General features: G+C 43.6%; 1 protein-coding gene across 4 annotated transcripts in view; it reads left to right on the forward strand.

Annotated features, from left to right (window-relative positions):
- The window catches only part of STRBP (spermatid perinuclear RNA binding protein), a 134,087-nt gene that overhangs the window by 54,523 nt on the left and 60,364 nt on the right, over window positions 1–19,200 (forward strand). For all 4 annotated transcript variants that reach the window (XM_066580807.1, XM_066580810.1, XM_066580809.1 and 1 more), the window contains exons 3-4: window positions 1,740–1,900; window positions 10,236–10,453. In XM_066580807.1, coding sequence (XP_066436904.1) covers window positions 1,898–1,900; window positions 10,236–10,453 — 221 coding nt within the window. In that variant the 5' untranslated portion in view covers window positions 1,740–1,897. The remainder of the gene's footprint in view (window positions 1–1,739; window positions 1,901–10,235; window positions 10,454–19,200) is intronic.

Below are 19,200 nucleotides of genomic sequence, written 5' to 3' on the forward strand. Positions count from 1 at the left end.
ATATCTGATCTGGTTGCTTGCTAAAAGCAACATTGGCACTTTTCTCTAGTTCAGGCCTCTGGTTTGGTTTGCAATGTCTTAGTGAACTTGTATTAGTACTACAGGAGGTTATGAGACAGTATTTCAGGGCAGTGTTGTTCTAACATGATTGAACTTGCTCTTTATATAGTGCATTCAATACGTTATCTGATGAAAATAAGCTGAGCTCCTGTGGGAAGACCAGGGTGCAGGAGGTAATTCTCCCTGCAGCGCCACCACAGGGTAAATGAAGCATTACATAGTGCCTGTTAAAATAAAAGCGCTGTCCGAGTAATGCTTGAATGCGTTGAGTCTTAGAGAGTAAGATACTCTTTGGTGTTACTTTCTACTCTAAATGATATATTCTCCTCCTCACTTAAAATCTTCTAATTAGGGTATGTGAAAATGGAATTTAAGAACCTGACAGCCCTTCCAGGTACTACTGGAGTCCCAATAGACATCCCAAATGCTTGGATTTTGTTTTTTGCATTGGGTAACCACTGGAAAAAAGTTTCTGTCTCCGGAAACCCCTGCTAACTAATCAACACAGCAAGATTAATTCAGAACTTTTGGGGGTTTGAATTACTCTTGCTGTGTCTTGTTTATTAGTTAGCAGGAGTTCCCTGAGACAGGCCAAGAAAAAAAACTAATAAAAACCTCTGTATTTACTTACCGCTTGTGTACCTGAGCCCTGATGTGGAGATGTGGAGGGAGGGGGGGGGGGGGGGGCTCTGTGTCCTGTGTGCAGACAATGCAGGGTTCCATAGAATCCCTGTTGGGAAGTGCTGCGCTAGGACCTATACTACTAGAAGGCAAGTAATTACCATCTATCAGGCATAAATTGACATTTGGACCACCAGTCATTAGACTGAAATCAAGGAACATGGTGTACACAAAAAATGGGGGGGACCCTATAACGCTAATGCCATACGTACACTATGGTGGTCTTACAGTTGAGATTAAGGGTGCCGTCATATGTTGTAGATTGCTGCAGATTTCAGCTCTTTAATTGAAAATGTGAAATCGGCTGCAGATCCACGTCAAAATCTGCAGCAAAGGGCTTGTTCACACGCTGTTTTAGCACAGTATCTGGGTGTATTCCAGCTATTTGGGTTTTGGAGGTGCGTGTTATCCAGCTCCCATAGTAGTCTATGGAAAGCGCGCACCCAGATGGGTCAGGTCCTTTCTTTGTACGCACCATGGAGCTTAGGTGCGACCGTCCACTCGCATGTCCTGTCTTTGATCGGTGCGAGAATTTTGCGCATCTAAAATTCATTAATTTGAACGCTTCTATAGGAAACCATTGGTTCTTATAGAAGGGCATTCTGTGTGCGCCTCTAATGCGCTCATGTGAACAAGGCCAAATAATGTGAATTTTGACAGACCCGCACCAAAATCTGCAACATGTGAACGCACCCTTAAAGTTACTTACCCATCACTTCCACATTTACTGTTTGGATCATAAAAATGTTGGATTCTACCAGATATTTAGATGACGGATTAAAGACATTTACAGTTTTAATTTTGTGGTATTTTAGTTTATTTTGACACGTAGGTTAAAAAAGATGGTGGTAATAGAATTTTGGAGAAAGAGGTTTTCTTGTTACATTTGTATTTTTCTGCAATGTATTGGATGTATTCTACAGATTGTGTTGATATAACTAATATTGGATGACTTCTTGTCCCACTTTATTTATTAATGTTTTGGTTTCTCTATTTAGGGGTTTATGGCACACTGCAAACCCATTAAACTAGCTGAATGAACAGCTAATGTGTGAGGACCTGGAGACATATGTGGAGTTTGTGCCACATAGTAGCTTTCCTGTGGATACCTGCAGAGAGAGAAGCAGCGTAGCAACAGTGACCTCCATTCATCAGGATGGTGAGTAGTTACAAGGTAACACTGTTCTAGGAATGCACAAGGCACGCTGGAGGCCGGGCGAGACCACCCCCTAACCAACCACACAATCATAACGCCCCATAATGAGTGCCGGTCATTGTCATTTGGCGCTTGTTCTTTTCGTTCACATGGAGCAATCCTCATGAATGAATTAACAAACAATCATTCGTTCACGTACAGTTTGATTATCGTCAGCGACACATTCTCCTCCAAATGAGTGAATTATCATTTGCCGTTTGATCGCTGGGATGTGTTCACAGCGCATTGATCGAGAAACGGCATTTGTACAGCCAATATAATTAGCCCACATAAAAGAATCTTAAAAGCAGAATTGCATCTTTAAGGAAAGTGCCGCCTACGGGCGAGAAACTTGTGAGAGTTTTATCGGATGCAATATGCACGGAACTCGCACCAGTAAAGAACCCATTATTTTCAATGGGTTTATACATATCGACGATTTTTCTCTGGGACCAAGAGTCCACGATAAAAATAAAATCGCTGCATTGTCTTATTTTTGGGCGATTCTTGTTCCACACTTGCCTAGTATTTGCAGTCGGTGCACGAAAAAATAGCATTACGCTCATATGCCAAGCAATTTGCATGTGAGTGTGATGCACTTTCCATTTTGGAACTATTGGAACAACATGCGAGAGAGATAGATAGGTAGATATAATTTTTTTTTTTTCTCTCCCCATGGAAAAACTCGTATGAAAATTACATGTACAGGGATGCATTGCAGGTTTAAAGGTGCTTACCTGTCCTATTTTTTTTTTTTTTGGACAGATATCGCACTTGCCTGTGTAAATGCAGCCTGAGGCCTCCCTGCCACAGGTGCTTTTGTACAGCGTTTAGCGCTGCTTTTTCAGCGCTGCGCTGAATTCTGTACAAAGCTCCCATTCATGTCAATGGAGCCGTTCACACAAGCAGCAAAACACAGCGTCTTTACGCTGCGCTTTGACAGCGATGCATGTTCCTTTTCAGAGCTGCGTCGCCCGTTGAAATGAATGGGCAGCGGTTTCAGCGCTGCTGACAATGTGGCACAACTTGGTACTACGTTTTTGGCGGCACTAAATGCCAACGCTAGCTGCACTACCAAAAAAGAAAAAAAAGAATGCTCCCCTAGCCGCTGTTGTCTGGGACTTTTCAGCTGTTCTCCGGAGCTCCGTGCAGACTGCCGGGCACTTCTCAAGCCGACAGAGGATCTTTTACTAGTGACGGGGATTGAAATCCCCCCCGTCACCAGCAAGAGATTGCTCTGATCGGCTGAGGGACGCTGGATGTATGGCTGTGATTGGTGACAAGTTTCGGGAGCTCCGGAGAACAGCGGCATGGACCAGACAGCGTCAGCTAGGTGAGTATTGATTTAGTTTTTTCAGCATCCTTGGCTGCGTTTTCAGCTGTGCTGAACACTCAGTCAAAACGCTGGCATAACGCATGCCAACGTTGCTGAAACCGGTAAACTCTGGTGTGAGGAAGGCCTAATAGAAGATGTTTTTTTCTTACATACCTAGCATATCAAATTGAAACCGATTGCTTAGAAAATTATACCTTTTAGGCCGCCTGCAGACGGCCAGGCCGGATCCGGCTGCGAGTATTTCTCGCAGCAGGACCCAACCTGAGCGCCTGCAGAGAGCAGCGCGGAACTCACCCGCTCCCACAGCTCCGGCTCTTTCATGTGCTGGCTGCCAGGCAGCCGGCCCATGCGCAGAGCGGGGCCGGTGGCCGGGGAAATAGAGCATGCTGTGGTTTGTTTTCTGCGCGTGATTTTGCGCAGACAAACCACGGCCGTCTGCACAGGATTGCGTATTGTAATGCAATCCTATGCAGGAGTGTACGGGCGGAAATTCTGCGGGGAATCCTGCCACGAAATTTCCGCCCATCTGCAGAAGGGCCTTACACATGGGCTCAGGCATGTCAGAAAAATCTGCAACATAGTAGCCATACTCCAGATGTGAAAAATCAGTATTTGAAGCTTTTGAAAAACCTACATGCTGCTTTATGTGATGAGCAGCAGCCTTAGACGCTTGTCTCGTATGGGTCAGCCTCTTCTGGTCTCGGACTACCGGTCTGCACAGAGGGAGGTCCATGCATGACCTTGGCCATAAAGCATGAGATGTAAATTGCTTCACCTTCATGTTTGTGCTGCTGAGCTGGGATATCACTTTCCACAGCTTGAGGCGCAACAATGTAACACCTACAGTAGAACACCATCTACTATGCTCTATCCAGAATCATGCACTTACATCCCTGCTCACCAATATACTGTATAGAATTAGTATAGTACTAGTAACAACAGTAGATGAACCCAATCCTTGATCAACCACACCCAGGATTTATACAGCCTCATTGTAAACCATTTAGAATTAAATCTGCTTAATTCACTTAATTGCTGAGGTCTGAAGAGATGAATAATTGAGCAGGACTTAAAGGGAATCTGTCACCATCTCCTTACAGCTCTCATTGAGAGTAGCAGAAGGTAATGCCTGCTTGCAGTGATATGTCTGCTGTATCTGTGTAGTAGTTTGGAAGAAACTTGCATTTTATTGGTAGCAGCCGGACACCGAATTAGTCCTCGATATTCATGAGCTGCAGGCTGGCCACATCCCTCCCTCCCTTCCGCTAATGATTGGACAGACTGGAGGGTGGGATAGGTGGAACTAGCCTGCAGCTCATGAATATCCAGGACTACTTTTAAGTAGTCCTCTATGTATGTGCTGCTACTGATAAAATACAAGTTTCTAAAAAGAAAAGTGCACAGATAAACACAACAGACGTATGGCTGTAATCGGTGTTACTGTCACTACCTTATCCTGTACTCACAGAGGGGTGCAAAAACATGGCGACTGTCTCCTTTTTAAGAAGAGATTGTGTTTTTCTTTTCAGTAATTTTTATTGGGTTTTATAATAAACAGAGAATATAAGTAATTTGACATATTTGTTGCGTTAGAATATGATTTGTGTACCGTGACATACATATTTAAATATGCAATGCGTTGTTGAATAGTAATGAGACTAATGTTCCTTCTTACAAAGGAAAAGAAAATAGTTGCCAGTTTCTGGTTCCTAGTTGATGTTGTTTCTCAAACAGATGCCACTTGCAGGCAGCGCTGCTTTCAAGGTGACTTTGACGTATTTCTGCAGCAGTCTGATCTGCAGTGTGTTGGATATGTGTTTAACCTCTCCTTCTGGTGTTCATGAGGTCACTATGTAGGTGTTTCTGCGTTTAGTGGATAGGTAGGTACTGTCAGCGCAACCTTTACAGAATACATTTACCGTAATTATCCTAAATGCCTTGCTCTAGGAACGGAGGTGAATCTGTACAACTAAAAGCCCATTAACGATTGCCGCTCAGACGCACGAAAGTGCGCAATACTTATGTTGAAACGCGAGCTGTCCTGCTTTTTCTGTTCACTTTTTGGTTTGTCGCTCAGTTTCAGCGGCTCACTCATTTCTCGTTGCGTCTAAGCATTCCCGCTCAGTGTTTCACATAAGAATGTAAAGAAAAATTCTCAAACGGCGATCTGCCTGTCTAAACGTTCTGCGCGAGTGTGAACAACTGCGAACCAATTAGTGGCGGTGACATCACTTGCTCATTCAAATGAGAATCGGCTCGTGTAAAAGGGGTATTAGTAACTTTATCTACAAAAGTGAATTATGTGTTAAGAAACAAAAAAGCACCCTTAGGGATCGGGCTAGAAAACCTAAGGATGGGTTCATGTATCGTGGAGAAACAAAAATCATACTGTTCTCGTTCATTGTAAAAGGAGCATTACACAGCATGCACCCCAGGGCCAGTTTAACACTTTGCTTGGCCCAGTGCATAAGTTTCATATGTTCCCCTCACAAGGGGTTGGCAAAACATACTTGCGAACGTCTTGCTCTGCCCAATTATACAATATATCTCCTTTAGGGCATATACACAGCTCTAGGCCATGTTACACATCCTCCTCCTGAGCTATGCCTACTTGGCCATCTCCCCTGTGCAGAGTATATGTGAGACAGATCTGGCCGGCATCTCATTGTAAGGGAAACTGTACGCTGTGCGGCCACTGCCTCCACTCCGACGAAAGTCACTGCTCCTGCTGCTTTTTCCAAGCTCAATGCAAAAGAGTTTCACTTGCTCCCTACGTCCCATAGCAGCCAACTGTATCTGGGTCTAGAGGGGATCACAGTTGAAAGTGTCACCCCAGCAGAGGGCCAGGTACACAGTTTGCCTTATGGCTAAAGTTGCCCTGCTTCACCCTCATATCCAGTAACTGTGCCAAACAATAGTACACCTAACAACATATACAGTTGCCGACTCCAAGAGCTTTGTGAAAGTATCCTAAACCACGAGACAAACGATTGCAGACAGAATTTCTGCCTACAGCTGCAATTCCCGAAATTATTAGCCAGTAGCCAATTTTTGACACGTAGTGTATTGGTATTGGCACTACATGTGTGCTCTTCACATACTGATGTCACAGAACAAACCACTGTCTGTCTTTATAGAGAAAACATAACTTAATTCATCTAGAACCAATAATGAAGAAGGAGAGCACTAAAAATATACCCTTCTATATCCTATTATGATCACTAACACCATGGAGAACCCGCCCTGAGAAGGGCGATCCCGTGTTGGATCCTCACTTCAGACCACCCTATTTTTTTCCCTAAAATAGTGAAAAAAAGGAAAAGCGATCCAATGCAGGAAAAAAGCAAGGACTTGGAAGATGAAAGAAATCAATATTCTACAACACCGCAGAGTGTCTTCCAGCACCGCAAGGCTTAGTGCATTTATGAATGGAATTAAAAATATTCTGACCACCACAACACACATAGTGTGGCAAAAAATAGTATATAATCACGGATGGATTACAATGGCACTTCCACAAATTGAAACTTACATGAACCAATGCAAAATTCAACCTGTAGCCAAAGTTGGACATTTATATGCGATCAAATATAGGAAAGTACTCCAATCATAGCGATCCCAATCTGCTCCCAAGACCGAGTGTAAAACATGATGATGAACAGACGTCACGAAGACCCTTGTTGGTTTTTGAGGTTTGTCATGCGCTTCTGTATCAGATCGTGGGATTACTGAGTATGTAAGTCACAATAGCCTATCGCTTTTGTAACACGTGTTGGGCACAGACTACAGTACTTCTTATTTTGTACGAATTATGCAAAGTGTATGTAAATTGTCCCGTCACTTCATTAAAAAAAAAAGACATTTAAAAGAACAAATATTTGCATCCATTATACTTTTTGACACTTTGAAATGTATACAAAATTAGAAGGCATTCATTGCGTCTCCTCCAAATGTTAGTCCCATACCGATACATTGTGAAAACTGAGAATCCGCATCTGGAATCCATCCTGAATACATAGCAGCACTTCAAACAACGGCAGCCGTTCCTCTGTGAATAGCATTAGACCCTTTTCAGCCTCTCCTGCAGTTGCATCTGCTGAGCCTTTCTACTGCTTTATCTAGTATTAAATAAAATATAGGCTTCAGCTGGGCCGTCGGGGCGGAGCAGGAGAATGTAAAGAACATCCAGAATGTCATTGTTTTGACTCCTAGGTGAGATTGTTTTTCATGTCCCATCACGTGCTGAGAAGAGAAATGGCTGGTCTGTTTTACAATGTAACCCATCTGTACCTAGGACAAGAACATAAGTGACTCAGGAATAAGGACTGTAATAAAAAGTCACTTTAGTATAGATTGTGGGCTGAATAATAAACACAATGATTATTTAATGCTCCTAAGGGCTCTGGAACGAGACACGTGTTCTCTTACAGGCGGGGATAGCTATGCCAACAGAAAAGGAATCTAGTGCAGCGATTGTTAATATGAATCTCTCTGCACTTCCCTTTGTTCTGCTGCTCGGTACAATGCATGTGCGGCGGCCTGCGGAACGTGTAAACCCGTTTATAGCCTGAACGCCGTGTTATTAAAGGGAGGAATATGAGGACATCTGTCTCGTATACCGAGCAGCAGAAAAACTGGTTTCCACCAATGTACCTCCTAAATCACATCTTGTAACGAGGGCAAGGGCTCCGAATCGTGGCTGGGTATTATTGATTTGCTAGTTCATGCAGTTGCTTGGCAATGTATGCATGATTTGTTCTCCTTATGTGGGGGGTATGAAAGACTTCCTTAGGATGGTTTCTATGTGCAGCACAGGTTGGCAGGAAGATTAAGGAGGCATTGGAAAAAGTGGACATGGCAAAAGCAGAAGGACAGAAACCTTAAGTAGCGTTGTATAAGCACAACAGGGCAGATTTACTAGTACCTTCTAATGGGCCGTTTACATGTAATGATTGTCGCTCAAAATCCGTTCAAATGAATGAATTTGAGCAATAATCGTGCAGTGTAAAAGCACTAATTCATCTGCCAAGTGATCACTGAATTTCAGCAAGCATGGAAGCTATCGCAGGATCGCTGGCTTCTTGTTCAGTGTAAGTGCTCCCCACTCAGCCCCACTAGAAGGCGAAGCATTGAGCAAGAAGCCCGCGGTCCAGCGGCGAACTGGCTGTATAAACACTCTCCACGAGCGCTAACTACCTTAGCAGTGTCGGCTCTCATGCAGTCGTTTACCCAGCTGTCATCCCGTTAGAGGGCCGGGACAGTTAGTGTTAACTCGGGAAAATTGTTGGGCGCTTAAGTGCCTAATAGTCGTCACAACAATTATCGCTCCTGCGCTTTCACACAGGAGCAATAATCATTCTGTGAATGGACGCAGAGCTCGTCGGAAATCACTTTCAACCGCTCACCGCCATTCAGGGTCTACACAGGCCGATAGGCATTTGACTTTTATGCCTGCATAAAGTGAAGGGCAAATGATAAGTGAATTAATTATCATTCGTCCCTGAGTCGCTGGCAGTGTTTACACTGAATGATGATTATTCAGTTTTGCATGATCCAGCGATAAACTGAGTAATGATCATTCAGTGTGAAAGGGCTTTTAATCTTTTAAATGGGCCCACGTTCTCACTGACTCTGCTGGATGATAAATCCTAGTGCATATTTAGACTCGAGTCTAACTTTATACCACCCATTCCTTGGCTTGGATTATGCCAAATTTTTCACCAAGATTTTTGTACACGATGTCACTTTTAGATCAATCCCCCCCCCCTTTGTCCAGAGCTACGCCTCTTTCTATAGTCACACTCCTTTTTCGGGTATGGCGAAAAGTGTCTAAATGTAGTGCAAAGCATGTAAAACACTGGAAGATTGGTGTATTATAGTAAATTTACCCCATTGTTATTAAAGCACCATAGTCATAAGATTAGAATGCCTGAAGAAGGGGTTATTTCTCGCCTGTAACAGGAGGATTGTTATTAAACTACCTGGTGGACTAATTACTGGCAGCGCCTGCAAGTTCAGATTATTTTCTTTTCCTTTGTGGAGTTATCTGTATAGTAAGGTTTCTCTCCAGATCTGGAGAACAGCCCTACCAGTGTGTCCGGCAGCCGGTACCGCCTATGTGCTATCTGTAATAAATGCTACACCACCAGTATTTAAAACCTTTTCCAAATGGGTGATGTGAGGGAGCACATGATGCCTGCATCCAACTGAAAGGGACACGAGGGAGGAGCATTTCGGAGAGAACTGTATTTATCTCTATTCCTCTCAGCAAACAGCAATGTTAATAATTCCAGCCATGCTGGTTGGCTGAGAGCAACTGACCAATGGATTAAGATCTCCTCCCCGCATTGCTTCTCTCTCATGTCTTTTTCAGATTGGTTGGCGCCTGAGTCATCACCACTGTTGATCAGCTTGAAGGGGCCGCAGCGTTCCATGAAGCCTGCAGCAGGCCCTGATGCTTCCCCCTAATTGTTTGCACTGTTTTGTACTGCACAGCACTATCACTTTCATAGTGGCTGAGCAGGGTATTACAGCTCCTTCCTTTTTAAAAGTGCATAAGTGGTAAACAGGACCCCTGTTCTGTGAAAGTAGGTAAAAATCTAGTTCATCACAAAGCAAGTTTCTAGCATCTTTGGTAATCCCTGTGAGAAAATCTACATCCCTTCAAGAGACAAATTATGTCTTCATAGTCAGATCATTGAAGAAAAACCTATTTACTTGATTACTGCTCTTATGTGGCAAAGGATATTGCAGAGGTTGATTTCTAATAATGATATAAGAGACTTGAAATACCTCTTCTTTGCCTGGTAACGGTTTATGGAGTGACGACCAAAAAGACAATATATTGTCAGAGCACAACGCAAGTATCAGGTTTTTTTTTCTGTAATTATGCAGTTGTTATACAGTGATGATGGATTATTAGTGATTTTTTTTTCTCTCTCCTTCTCTCTTACACTATATCAGAGATCCATTCGATCATTTGCTAATGATGATCGCCATGTTATGGCAAAACATTCTACTATCTATCCATCTCCAGAAGAGTTGGAAGCAGTCCAGAATATGGTATCCACAGTGGAATGTGCCCTAAAACAGGTCTCCGATTGGATGGATGAGAGCAGTAAACCTTCGACGGAGGAGAATGACCTGCAAATCAAGTCAGAGGAGAAGGAAGAAAATGCCATGTAAGTAACATGATTGCATTTCTGTCACACTTCCATAAAGTGTCCTTTGCAAGGTTCCCATGTACAGAAAAATGACAGTAGTTGACGTGTCAAACCGATATACAGGGTGACAGTTTTCACACTGACCCCTAAGCCTAATCGTAGTCTGACACTTCCTGTTCTGTAAAGATCACATTTCAGCAGTCTTTTCATTATCATCCAAGACTGGATTAAAATAAAAGGTAAGACCTCCGTTATAAGGAACATTACTTTTTGTCTTTTTTTAGACCTTTATGGTGTTATTCTTGTAGGTGGGAGAATCCTTTTTGGGATTGTCCCCTATCGGAACAACTTTCTCCATGAATGCCTTTGAAAGGAACATTAATTTTGCACATGCTTGACAGCCATTCCAATTAAAAGTCTCTGCTTCAAGGAAAAACGTGTTACATCGGCACTCCCAGTTAAACCATTGTCTGTGGGAGGTAACAAAAAAAGTCACCATGTGAAGCTCAAAAAATGGACCTGACTCCTAGATCCGAAAAGATGCATTCCACAAAGAACAAAGAATGAGCAGCATAGTCAAGTATAAATTCAAAGTAGCTGCATCCGCCTTGATGCTCCTTTATTCACTCCAGGAAAAAGACATACAACGTTTCAACCCCATCAAAGACCCCAGAAGGGGTTGAAACGTTGTATGTCTTTTTCCTGGAGTGAATAAAGGAGCATCAAGGCAGATGCAGCTACTTTGAATTTATACTTGACACTGCTGCTCATTCTTTGTAAAGTTCTCTGCTTGTATGACACTGGGGAGATGGTGGTATCGTTCCCCTCGTTCTGGGGTCACAGTGGTCAGACCCTCATCAATCTAACATCACTTGTCCAGTGGAAAGATGGTAAATATTTTAGGTTGGAATGTCCCTTTTATTAAAAGGGGGCTTTGCAACGATGAGCAACCCTTTTAGGAATGTGGGGTGCGGGTCGATCAGCTGGTCGCTCTGAGTCCTGCTTTCCACACCTTCAGCAAATAGCGGATTTTGCTGGGGAGGCCGTGGGGAATGCCATCTTGGCACAACCAATTTAACAGAAACCTCCTTTAAAACATGTATACTGAGTGCGCCACCTGATAAGTAATTGAATATGCGCTTGTTAGTGTCCAGTGTTACTTTACTTTTTACTCCATTCTGCTTTTAGGAACTGGAAACTGAGTCAACATGCAAATTAGATAAGAGGAGGGTGGTGTTTGCACTCAGCCATCTTACATGAACCCGGCCATGATTTGAATAATTTGCATACTGGCGTTTGGATTTTACACCGAGAGTTTTGCACTCGCTTTGCATCTATTCTATTTTTTCTTGCAGTTCTGCTTAAAAAAAAAAAAAAAAGTAAAAAAAAAAAAGTTTAACGCAAACTGCATGAAACAATTGACTGATATGCCAGCTACTGGTTACACATAGTTAGACCATCGATCACTACTGTTTCCTCTTTTATTTCCCATAAGGTTGTGTCTTTATAAGCGTATGAGGACCCAGTATATTCATCTGTTCATTACAAGCAGTGCAGTGAATCTCTACCTTGGGGAGAATTCCTTTATGGTGTTGATGAAATGGTTGCTTCTTAGCAACCGAGTTGGCGGAGCGGCCTGGTCAGCATGAACAGTGTTAGTACTCTGCACACACATACCATTGAGCCTCTATAAATCAGGGGCTTGGAGCGGCCAGCCATGAAATATGTCCATTCGGACTGCTGATCCACAGAGATCAGCGGTGTTCACACGCACAGTTACACAGCGCACTCTAGTGCAGCAGCCTCTGTGGCGTTGGTTGCTAAGAAATGATCGCATGTCTTCGCCACGGTGAGGTTTTCCCTATCTTTCACTGTTGTGCGAGTGCATTAAAGCTTCATAAAAAGAGATTGGACTTTGCTGCAGTAAAGGGAGTCTGTCATCAAGGCTGATTGTTTCAGAAAAACATAGGTTTAATAAGAGCCGCCGGGCAGACCCTTCTCATGCCAACTCTTTTTAAGGCCAGGTTTTCTTTGAATTTCTCACTCCTTTCAGTGCAAAATGCAGCTCATAGTAAAGAGAGAGTATGTCTGGTTTTCATGGTTAGGACCGCATGAAATTGCTAACAAGTTGCCTTTTCATTTATGGCTTTTAAGGATTATTAACCCTTTCTCCAACTTCTGCCATGTTACAGATGGAAGGGACAGCAGACTCCAGAGCGTCTATTAGCCTCTTACTCTTTAGCTCAGTACTATGGAGTATTTCCAGCAACCTGATTGGTTCTGATTCACAATTCCAGCAACCTGATTGGTTGTTTGGGTTGTCTGATTCAACCTGATTGGTTATTTGGGTTGTTTGATTCAACCTGATTGGTTGTTTGGGTTGTTTGATTCAACCTGATTGGTTGTTTGGGTTCGCTGATTCAACCTGATTGGTTGTTAAGGCCGAAGTAGAGTAAAAGGCTAATATGCCTCCGTAACTGAGCGGGTGCTGGTCATCAAATACAATGTCTGGGATTGGAGAGAAGTCCTGATCCTGGCCGTTTAATCCACTAGATGTCAGTCAATGTTGGCTATTGCATCTAAGTGGTTAGAAGGGGGCTTTCTATGTCCCCTGATTGTGCTTCTGTATAAGATCATGGGGTGCTGAATGATTGCCATGGCAGCTGGAGCCCCATTCATGACCTCCAAACCTGCCGTGGTAATGTTCATATTGCACCCTGCTTGTGACAGGTTGTAGCAGGATGACAGTACACTGCAATACAGAAACCCTATATATATATATATATATATATATATATATATATATATATATATATATATATATATATATATATATTACTGTATTTTCCGGTGTATAAGACGACCCCCAACTGTCGACTTATACGCCGGAATACACTGTAGAATAAAAAAAATCAATACACCCAAATCATTGAATGGCTGTGATTGGTTAACACAGCGCTGGCTTTCATTGGCTGACGCCACGCTGTGTTAGCCAATCAGAGCATTAGCTTTCTGGAGCCCGGGGCATTCAAGCTCCGCATCCAGAAAGCAATGCTCTGTCGGCGCAGAGGAGGAAGCGACAGCCTGCAGCAGCGCCGCAGGAGGTGAATATTGTTTTTTTTTGTTTGTTTGTTTTTTTTCTACAGCGTATTCCCGACGTATAAGATGACCCCCGACTTTGGAGAAGATTTTCCGGGGTTAAAAAGTCGTCTTATATGCCAGAAAATTGTGTGCGTATACATACATACATACATACATACATACATACAGTGATATCTTGGGTTAAGAGTGCCTCAGCTTACAAGCTTTTTGACTTAAGAGCAAGCTCTCTTCTCAATTTTTACCTTAACTTAAAAACAAAAACTTAGGTTACGAGCCTTGCACTCAATACGGCTGCCGCTGCTGCCGGTGGCTCCATTAAAAGCAATGGCCTGCTGGCAACCCCTGCAGTGATTTTCAGGGAAGCGCTTTAAATATAAGCCCTTCCCTGAAAATCATCCCTAGCTGTAGAAAAAAATATATACTCACCTGACCACAAACTCCGGGCTCAGGCGTGTCTAGCTGCCGCTTGTTCTCCCTGTATATTTAAATTCCCGCCTGCTGAAAAGTTTCAGAGCAGCGCAGGGAGAACAAGCGGCGGCTATTTATTTCTTTACTGCAGCTAGGGATCATTTCAGGGAAGGGCTTATATTTAAAGCCCTTCCCCGAAAATCACTGCAGGGGTGCCGGCGTACTATTTTTTTTTTAATGGGGCAGTGGGAGAGCCTCACGATCTGGAAAGGATTAATGGCATTTCCATTCATTTCAATGGGAAAACTGGTTTTGAGAGAAGAGTGTTTTGGGTTAAGAGCTCCGTCACAGAACAAATTAAACTCTTAACCCAAGGCACCACTGTATTGTGTGTGTGTGTGTGTGTCTATGTATGTGTGTGTGTGTATAATTGGGGTGGCCCTTATTTTTCAGCTTGCTAAAAGTTTAGCTCCGACCCCCTATCTCGTTCCAATCAACAAAAAAATGATCTGAGCAAAATTTTAGCATAATCGGACAACTGCGCGGCGACCCTCATCGAACATGAAGTTTTGACATTTTCACCAAGAAATTAATTTTTTCAGATAAAATTTTTTTTAGTTTTTTTTATTTATAATGACTTGTAAGCACTAGTAATGGAAATTAATACGAGTTTTCATTAATTTAATGAGCATTGCTAATTACGCTGGCACTACAACTTGTTTATCACACAATTATGTAATGTGTGAATTTTGTTGTGTGATTTGCATAATATAATCGCATGCAGTACTTTTCTTGAATTTAAAAGTAACGTTGCGATTAATGGCGGCGTTACTTTTAACTTGGTCCCCTATGTATAATGCTGTGCACCTTTGGTCTGCGCTATACATAGGAAACATTATCAGGCTTTATCACTGCACTTAACCCTTTCCAATCCAATTTTGGATTCAGGGTTTCCTAGGGGGCTTTCTCTTCCTGCCATTATACAATGGCGACATCTGCTGGCTAGAGCCAGTACTGCGGTATGGGACATGCTAGAGAGGCCCCCAACAACAGTTCGGCCAGTAATCTACAGTAAGAATACCCTGCCAGACCTCTTCCGACATTGGAGCTGTACAGCCTTCAGTCAGAATGTCTTTAGACGTCAGACAGTGGATTGGAAAGGGTTAATGATGTGGGAGGGGCGGCGCTGTCCAACATTTGTTTTACAGATCCTTGCAGGAGACCATAAAAGATACCCAACTGCTGCTAAATCCTTAGGAAAAATAACGTTAAGGCTGGGTTCACACAGGGCGGATTTGCTGCGGTTTTGCCGCGGTTTGTCGTTGCATATCCGCACTGCGGCAAAACCGCTGCGCTTGCAGTGCAATGCAGCACAAATGAGTTTGGACAAAAAGCTGTTCTCACAGGATGGATTTTTTCCACACAGCGGCAGTGCGGAAATGCAACTGCGGCGCAGTTTTTGAAGACGCAGCATGTCCATTCTTTTGTCCTTTCCGCAGCGCTTTTTTGTCCATAGACCTCTATGGACGCAGCCAAATCCACACCAAAATACGCTGCAAAAGTAAAAAAAAGCGCTGCGGAAAAAACCACTTGCGGATTTTTCTGCAAGAAAATCCGCAAGACAAAATTAACCTTTGGAGCGGTTTTGCCGCAGAAGCAGTTCTTCTGCGGCAAAACCGCAGCAAAACCGCAACATCTGCCCTGTGTGAACCCAGCGTTAATGTTTTTTTCACCATTAGATATCTATGCCAGATAAGCCCAGGTATAAGGCCTCCTGCACATTGGCGTATTTGTATTGTGGACTCCGTGGCAGGCATCCGCTTCCGGACTCCGCGGCAAATACAGCCCATAGTATTCTATGGCAAAACAACATTCCATCTCCACAAGTGGAAATGGATTGCGATTTTCCGCTTGCAGAGATTAAATCGCAGCATGCTGCGATTTTGTGCGGGTTACGCACGGCCGGCTTCCATTGAACTCAATGGAAACTGTCTGTCCCATGGCACTTCCACAGTGAGCACAGCAGAAGTATCACGGGATCCGCATCACTCCATAGTGCTGGCAGCTACTGCGCATGCGCAACGGAGTGCAGGGCAGAACATCCGCAGCGCTGTGCAGAGCCGCTAGACAGGTACGCAGGGGGCATCGGGACAAACTGCGTTGCGGGAATCCCACATGTGAAGTCCGTCCCGCCTGTGTGGAGGAAGCCTTAGGTTGCCTGTCCATGGTCGTTGCGCGGTTTTCCGCCGCGGGAAAACACTAATGTCACCACGATTCTCCACAATGAACCTAGGTTCATCACGGCATGCAGCGTGTTTTTTTGGTTTTTTTTTAAATACGCGAGCGGACAATCGCGGCGGATAACCGCTAGTTTACATCAGGCTGCTCTTTCTATAGATATCATATGGAAAGCATTCATTGCGTTACCCACGTGCGGATTATCGCTGCGGATAATGCAATGCAGAATCGCCCGTGGACAGGAGGCCTTAGTCTTCGCCAAAAAGAGAAATAATTCATTCATGAAGCCAATGATTGTGTTCTATTAACCCTTTCCAATCCACTCTCTGACGTCTAAAGACATTATGATTTAAGGCTGTATGGCTCAGATGTTGGAAGACATCCATCGGGGTTCTCTTACTGTATATTGCCAGCCTCTCTGCTGTCGGAGCCTATCCAATGTGTCCCCTCATGCAGTACTGGCTTTAGCCAGCATATAGCGCCATTGTATAACAGCAGAAAAAGAGTAAGCCCCCTAGGAAAACCAGAATACAAATTGGATTGGAAAGGGTTAACCTATTTTGAGCAAAACATTTTTTTTCTATTAAACATGTTTGTAAACCATTGCTGGGGCTGCCTGGAAGTATCCACATAAACTTCTCGGAATAGGCAGAGCGTAGCGCTTCTGAACGGAATACATCATTGCGTAATGCATATACTATGTTCCAATCTCCAGGCATTTGATGGTCATCTAGCAGTTGTCCGATTGAGCAGAAGCTTTGCACGGCCCATTTTTGTTCATTGATCAGGATTAGGGGGTGGGAGCAGCGAAAGTTTACTTTTTGGAATTTGCCTATAGCTAAGGGCCACCATAATAACAAGTTGGAAGGCCTGGTGATGTACGTTTAAACCTGTCACGTGGGCTTCTAATATATAACCTCCGGGTAGGTTAGCAGGTCGTCACTGATGATGTCCCTGCCAGGAATTCTATTGGCTGCAGCCGTCCATTGGTAAATTACAACTTCCCCCAGGAAAACAAGCCCTCATATGGCTCTGTCCTCAAAGAAAAAATAAAACTTTTGGCCCTTGAGATCTGGATATGGGAAAAAACAAAAATTGTTTACAACAGTCAGGGTTTAATACTAAGGGTAAGACGCACCCCCAGCCCAACAAGCACATACATCCCACACTATTGATGATGGTTTTATTACTTTGGCATTAGACACCTCGTCAGAGCTTCCAAAATATGCAATAAAAAGGTACAAAAAGTCTGTAAATGACTGTTGGCATCGTGAAATGCCCCCCTAACGAGCTGCAGATATAACAGGCCCTTTTCATATACCGATGGCTGGATACCTGTATCAACACCATGTTCTTATTTAGTATTTGTAGGGGATTGGAAGGCTGGATCATACTACACCGATATCAATGTCAAATTCTCAAGGACTCCCAACATTTTTGGATGAGCGCCACATGTTCCAAATGCCACTTTTGCATAAGTTGTTTGGGAACCTAAGGACTTGATAATCAATCCCTTAAGCTCTTCCCGGGTCAAGTGAAATGGACCTTCTGGAGTTTGTTGCTCCAAAGAAATACAAACACTTAGCTGTACTTATGTAGTGGAAAATTAGGACCTATATCCCTTGTCTCACTATGACCTGTCAAAAATAGATGTGATGGCGAGGCTTCTCTGGTACACTGAGCGCTTTAACTCTATGTGCGGAAAACTTCTGTATAAACTCTCTGTCCATATACTGTGTGTTTCTTTTTACTATTACTTTAAATTGCATAGCACAACCTTGACGTTGTTCCAGTAGATGACTGGATGCTCCTCTATCCTGCTTCACCGAGGCCAATAGCAGGTAGTGTCCTAATGGATTGTACAGGGTTTAACTTTTTTGTGCATCAATCCATTCACATATAGACTGGTTTGCATTTTCACTGGCATGACATTGAAGGTGGCCAGGACAAATTAGATGAACATCCGCAGAAGCTACCAACCATCTAATGTGTAGGGTGGCGTCCTGACTCTTCCCTGATGGCAGATCAGGAATTGGTCACTTTGAGACTTATAGATCTTTGCTGACTGTGACTTCAGGTGGGTCTATTTATTTGCAGGGGGCCCGTTCAGTAAGTTTAGATTGGATATCCCGCGATAGGCCTATCTATTTTTTGGCCTCCTAGTCCGATGGAGCAAACACCGGAAGTGGCCATGGAATGCATAGTGCTTCCAGTTCTTCTTCCCACTATGCTGTATTGAATATGTCAGTTAATCTATTAAGTCAGACAAGCTTATTTATCTCAATGGAGCCCAAATACAGAGTTTTGTTCATATGTATAATGTGGAAAACTTGTTTGTATAACCAAGCACATAACCGGAAGTGCCTTATGAAACACAGGGATTCGCAGGATGTGGCTCCGCTCAGCCACGCCATTCTTCCCCGTATCACATGTGTTGTCTGTTTTAGTATGAACTACCTCATGAAGGATAGGCCACGCGGGACCTCCGAAACACGTTCTTAAAGTCCCCCATAGGAAAGCATGAGCTTCCGCAGCTCCGTGCACACATGCAGACTTCTATTGTGGATTCCGCAAGCAGAAAATTAATCGCAACATGCGCCATGCTCCGCACTGACGGGCTTCTCTGATCTCTATGGAAGCATTCGATCCGCAATTAATTGCGAGTGCATTGCGGATTTGTAGGCGGATACTTCTCAGGTTGCTTGGAGACCAGGCAGGGAGATGGGGGAAAGCAACATTGGGCTTGTGGGTTTTTTTTCCCCTGCGCAGTTGATTCGCTGTGCGTCTGCGTGGAAAAACTCTCCCCTAATCCGCGATCATCCACAAACCTTTTTTATTAATTTCCACGACGAATCAGAGGTTTTCTGTGGCAGAAATCCGCATGTGCAGGCGGCCTTACTCTGGATGGTGTCTTTCATCTAATGAAGACTGTGTAGCATTGACCATAGAAGTACATTCCTTTGGTGAACCTGGATAGGGGGTTGGCAGTTTGACACAATTCGCCCTCGGAGTGAGTT

Source organism: Eleutherodactylus coqui, chromosome 10 (assembly GCF_035609145.1).
Source record: "Eleutherodactylus coqui strain aEleCoq1 chromosome 10, aEleCoq1.hap1, whole genome shotgun sequence".
Lineage (NCBI taxonomy): Eukaryota > Metazoa > Chordata > Amphibia > Anura > Eleutherodactylidae > Eleutherodactylus > Eleutherodactylus coqui.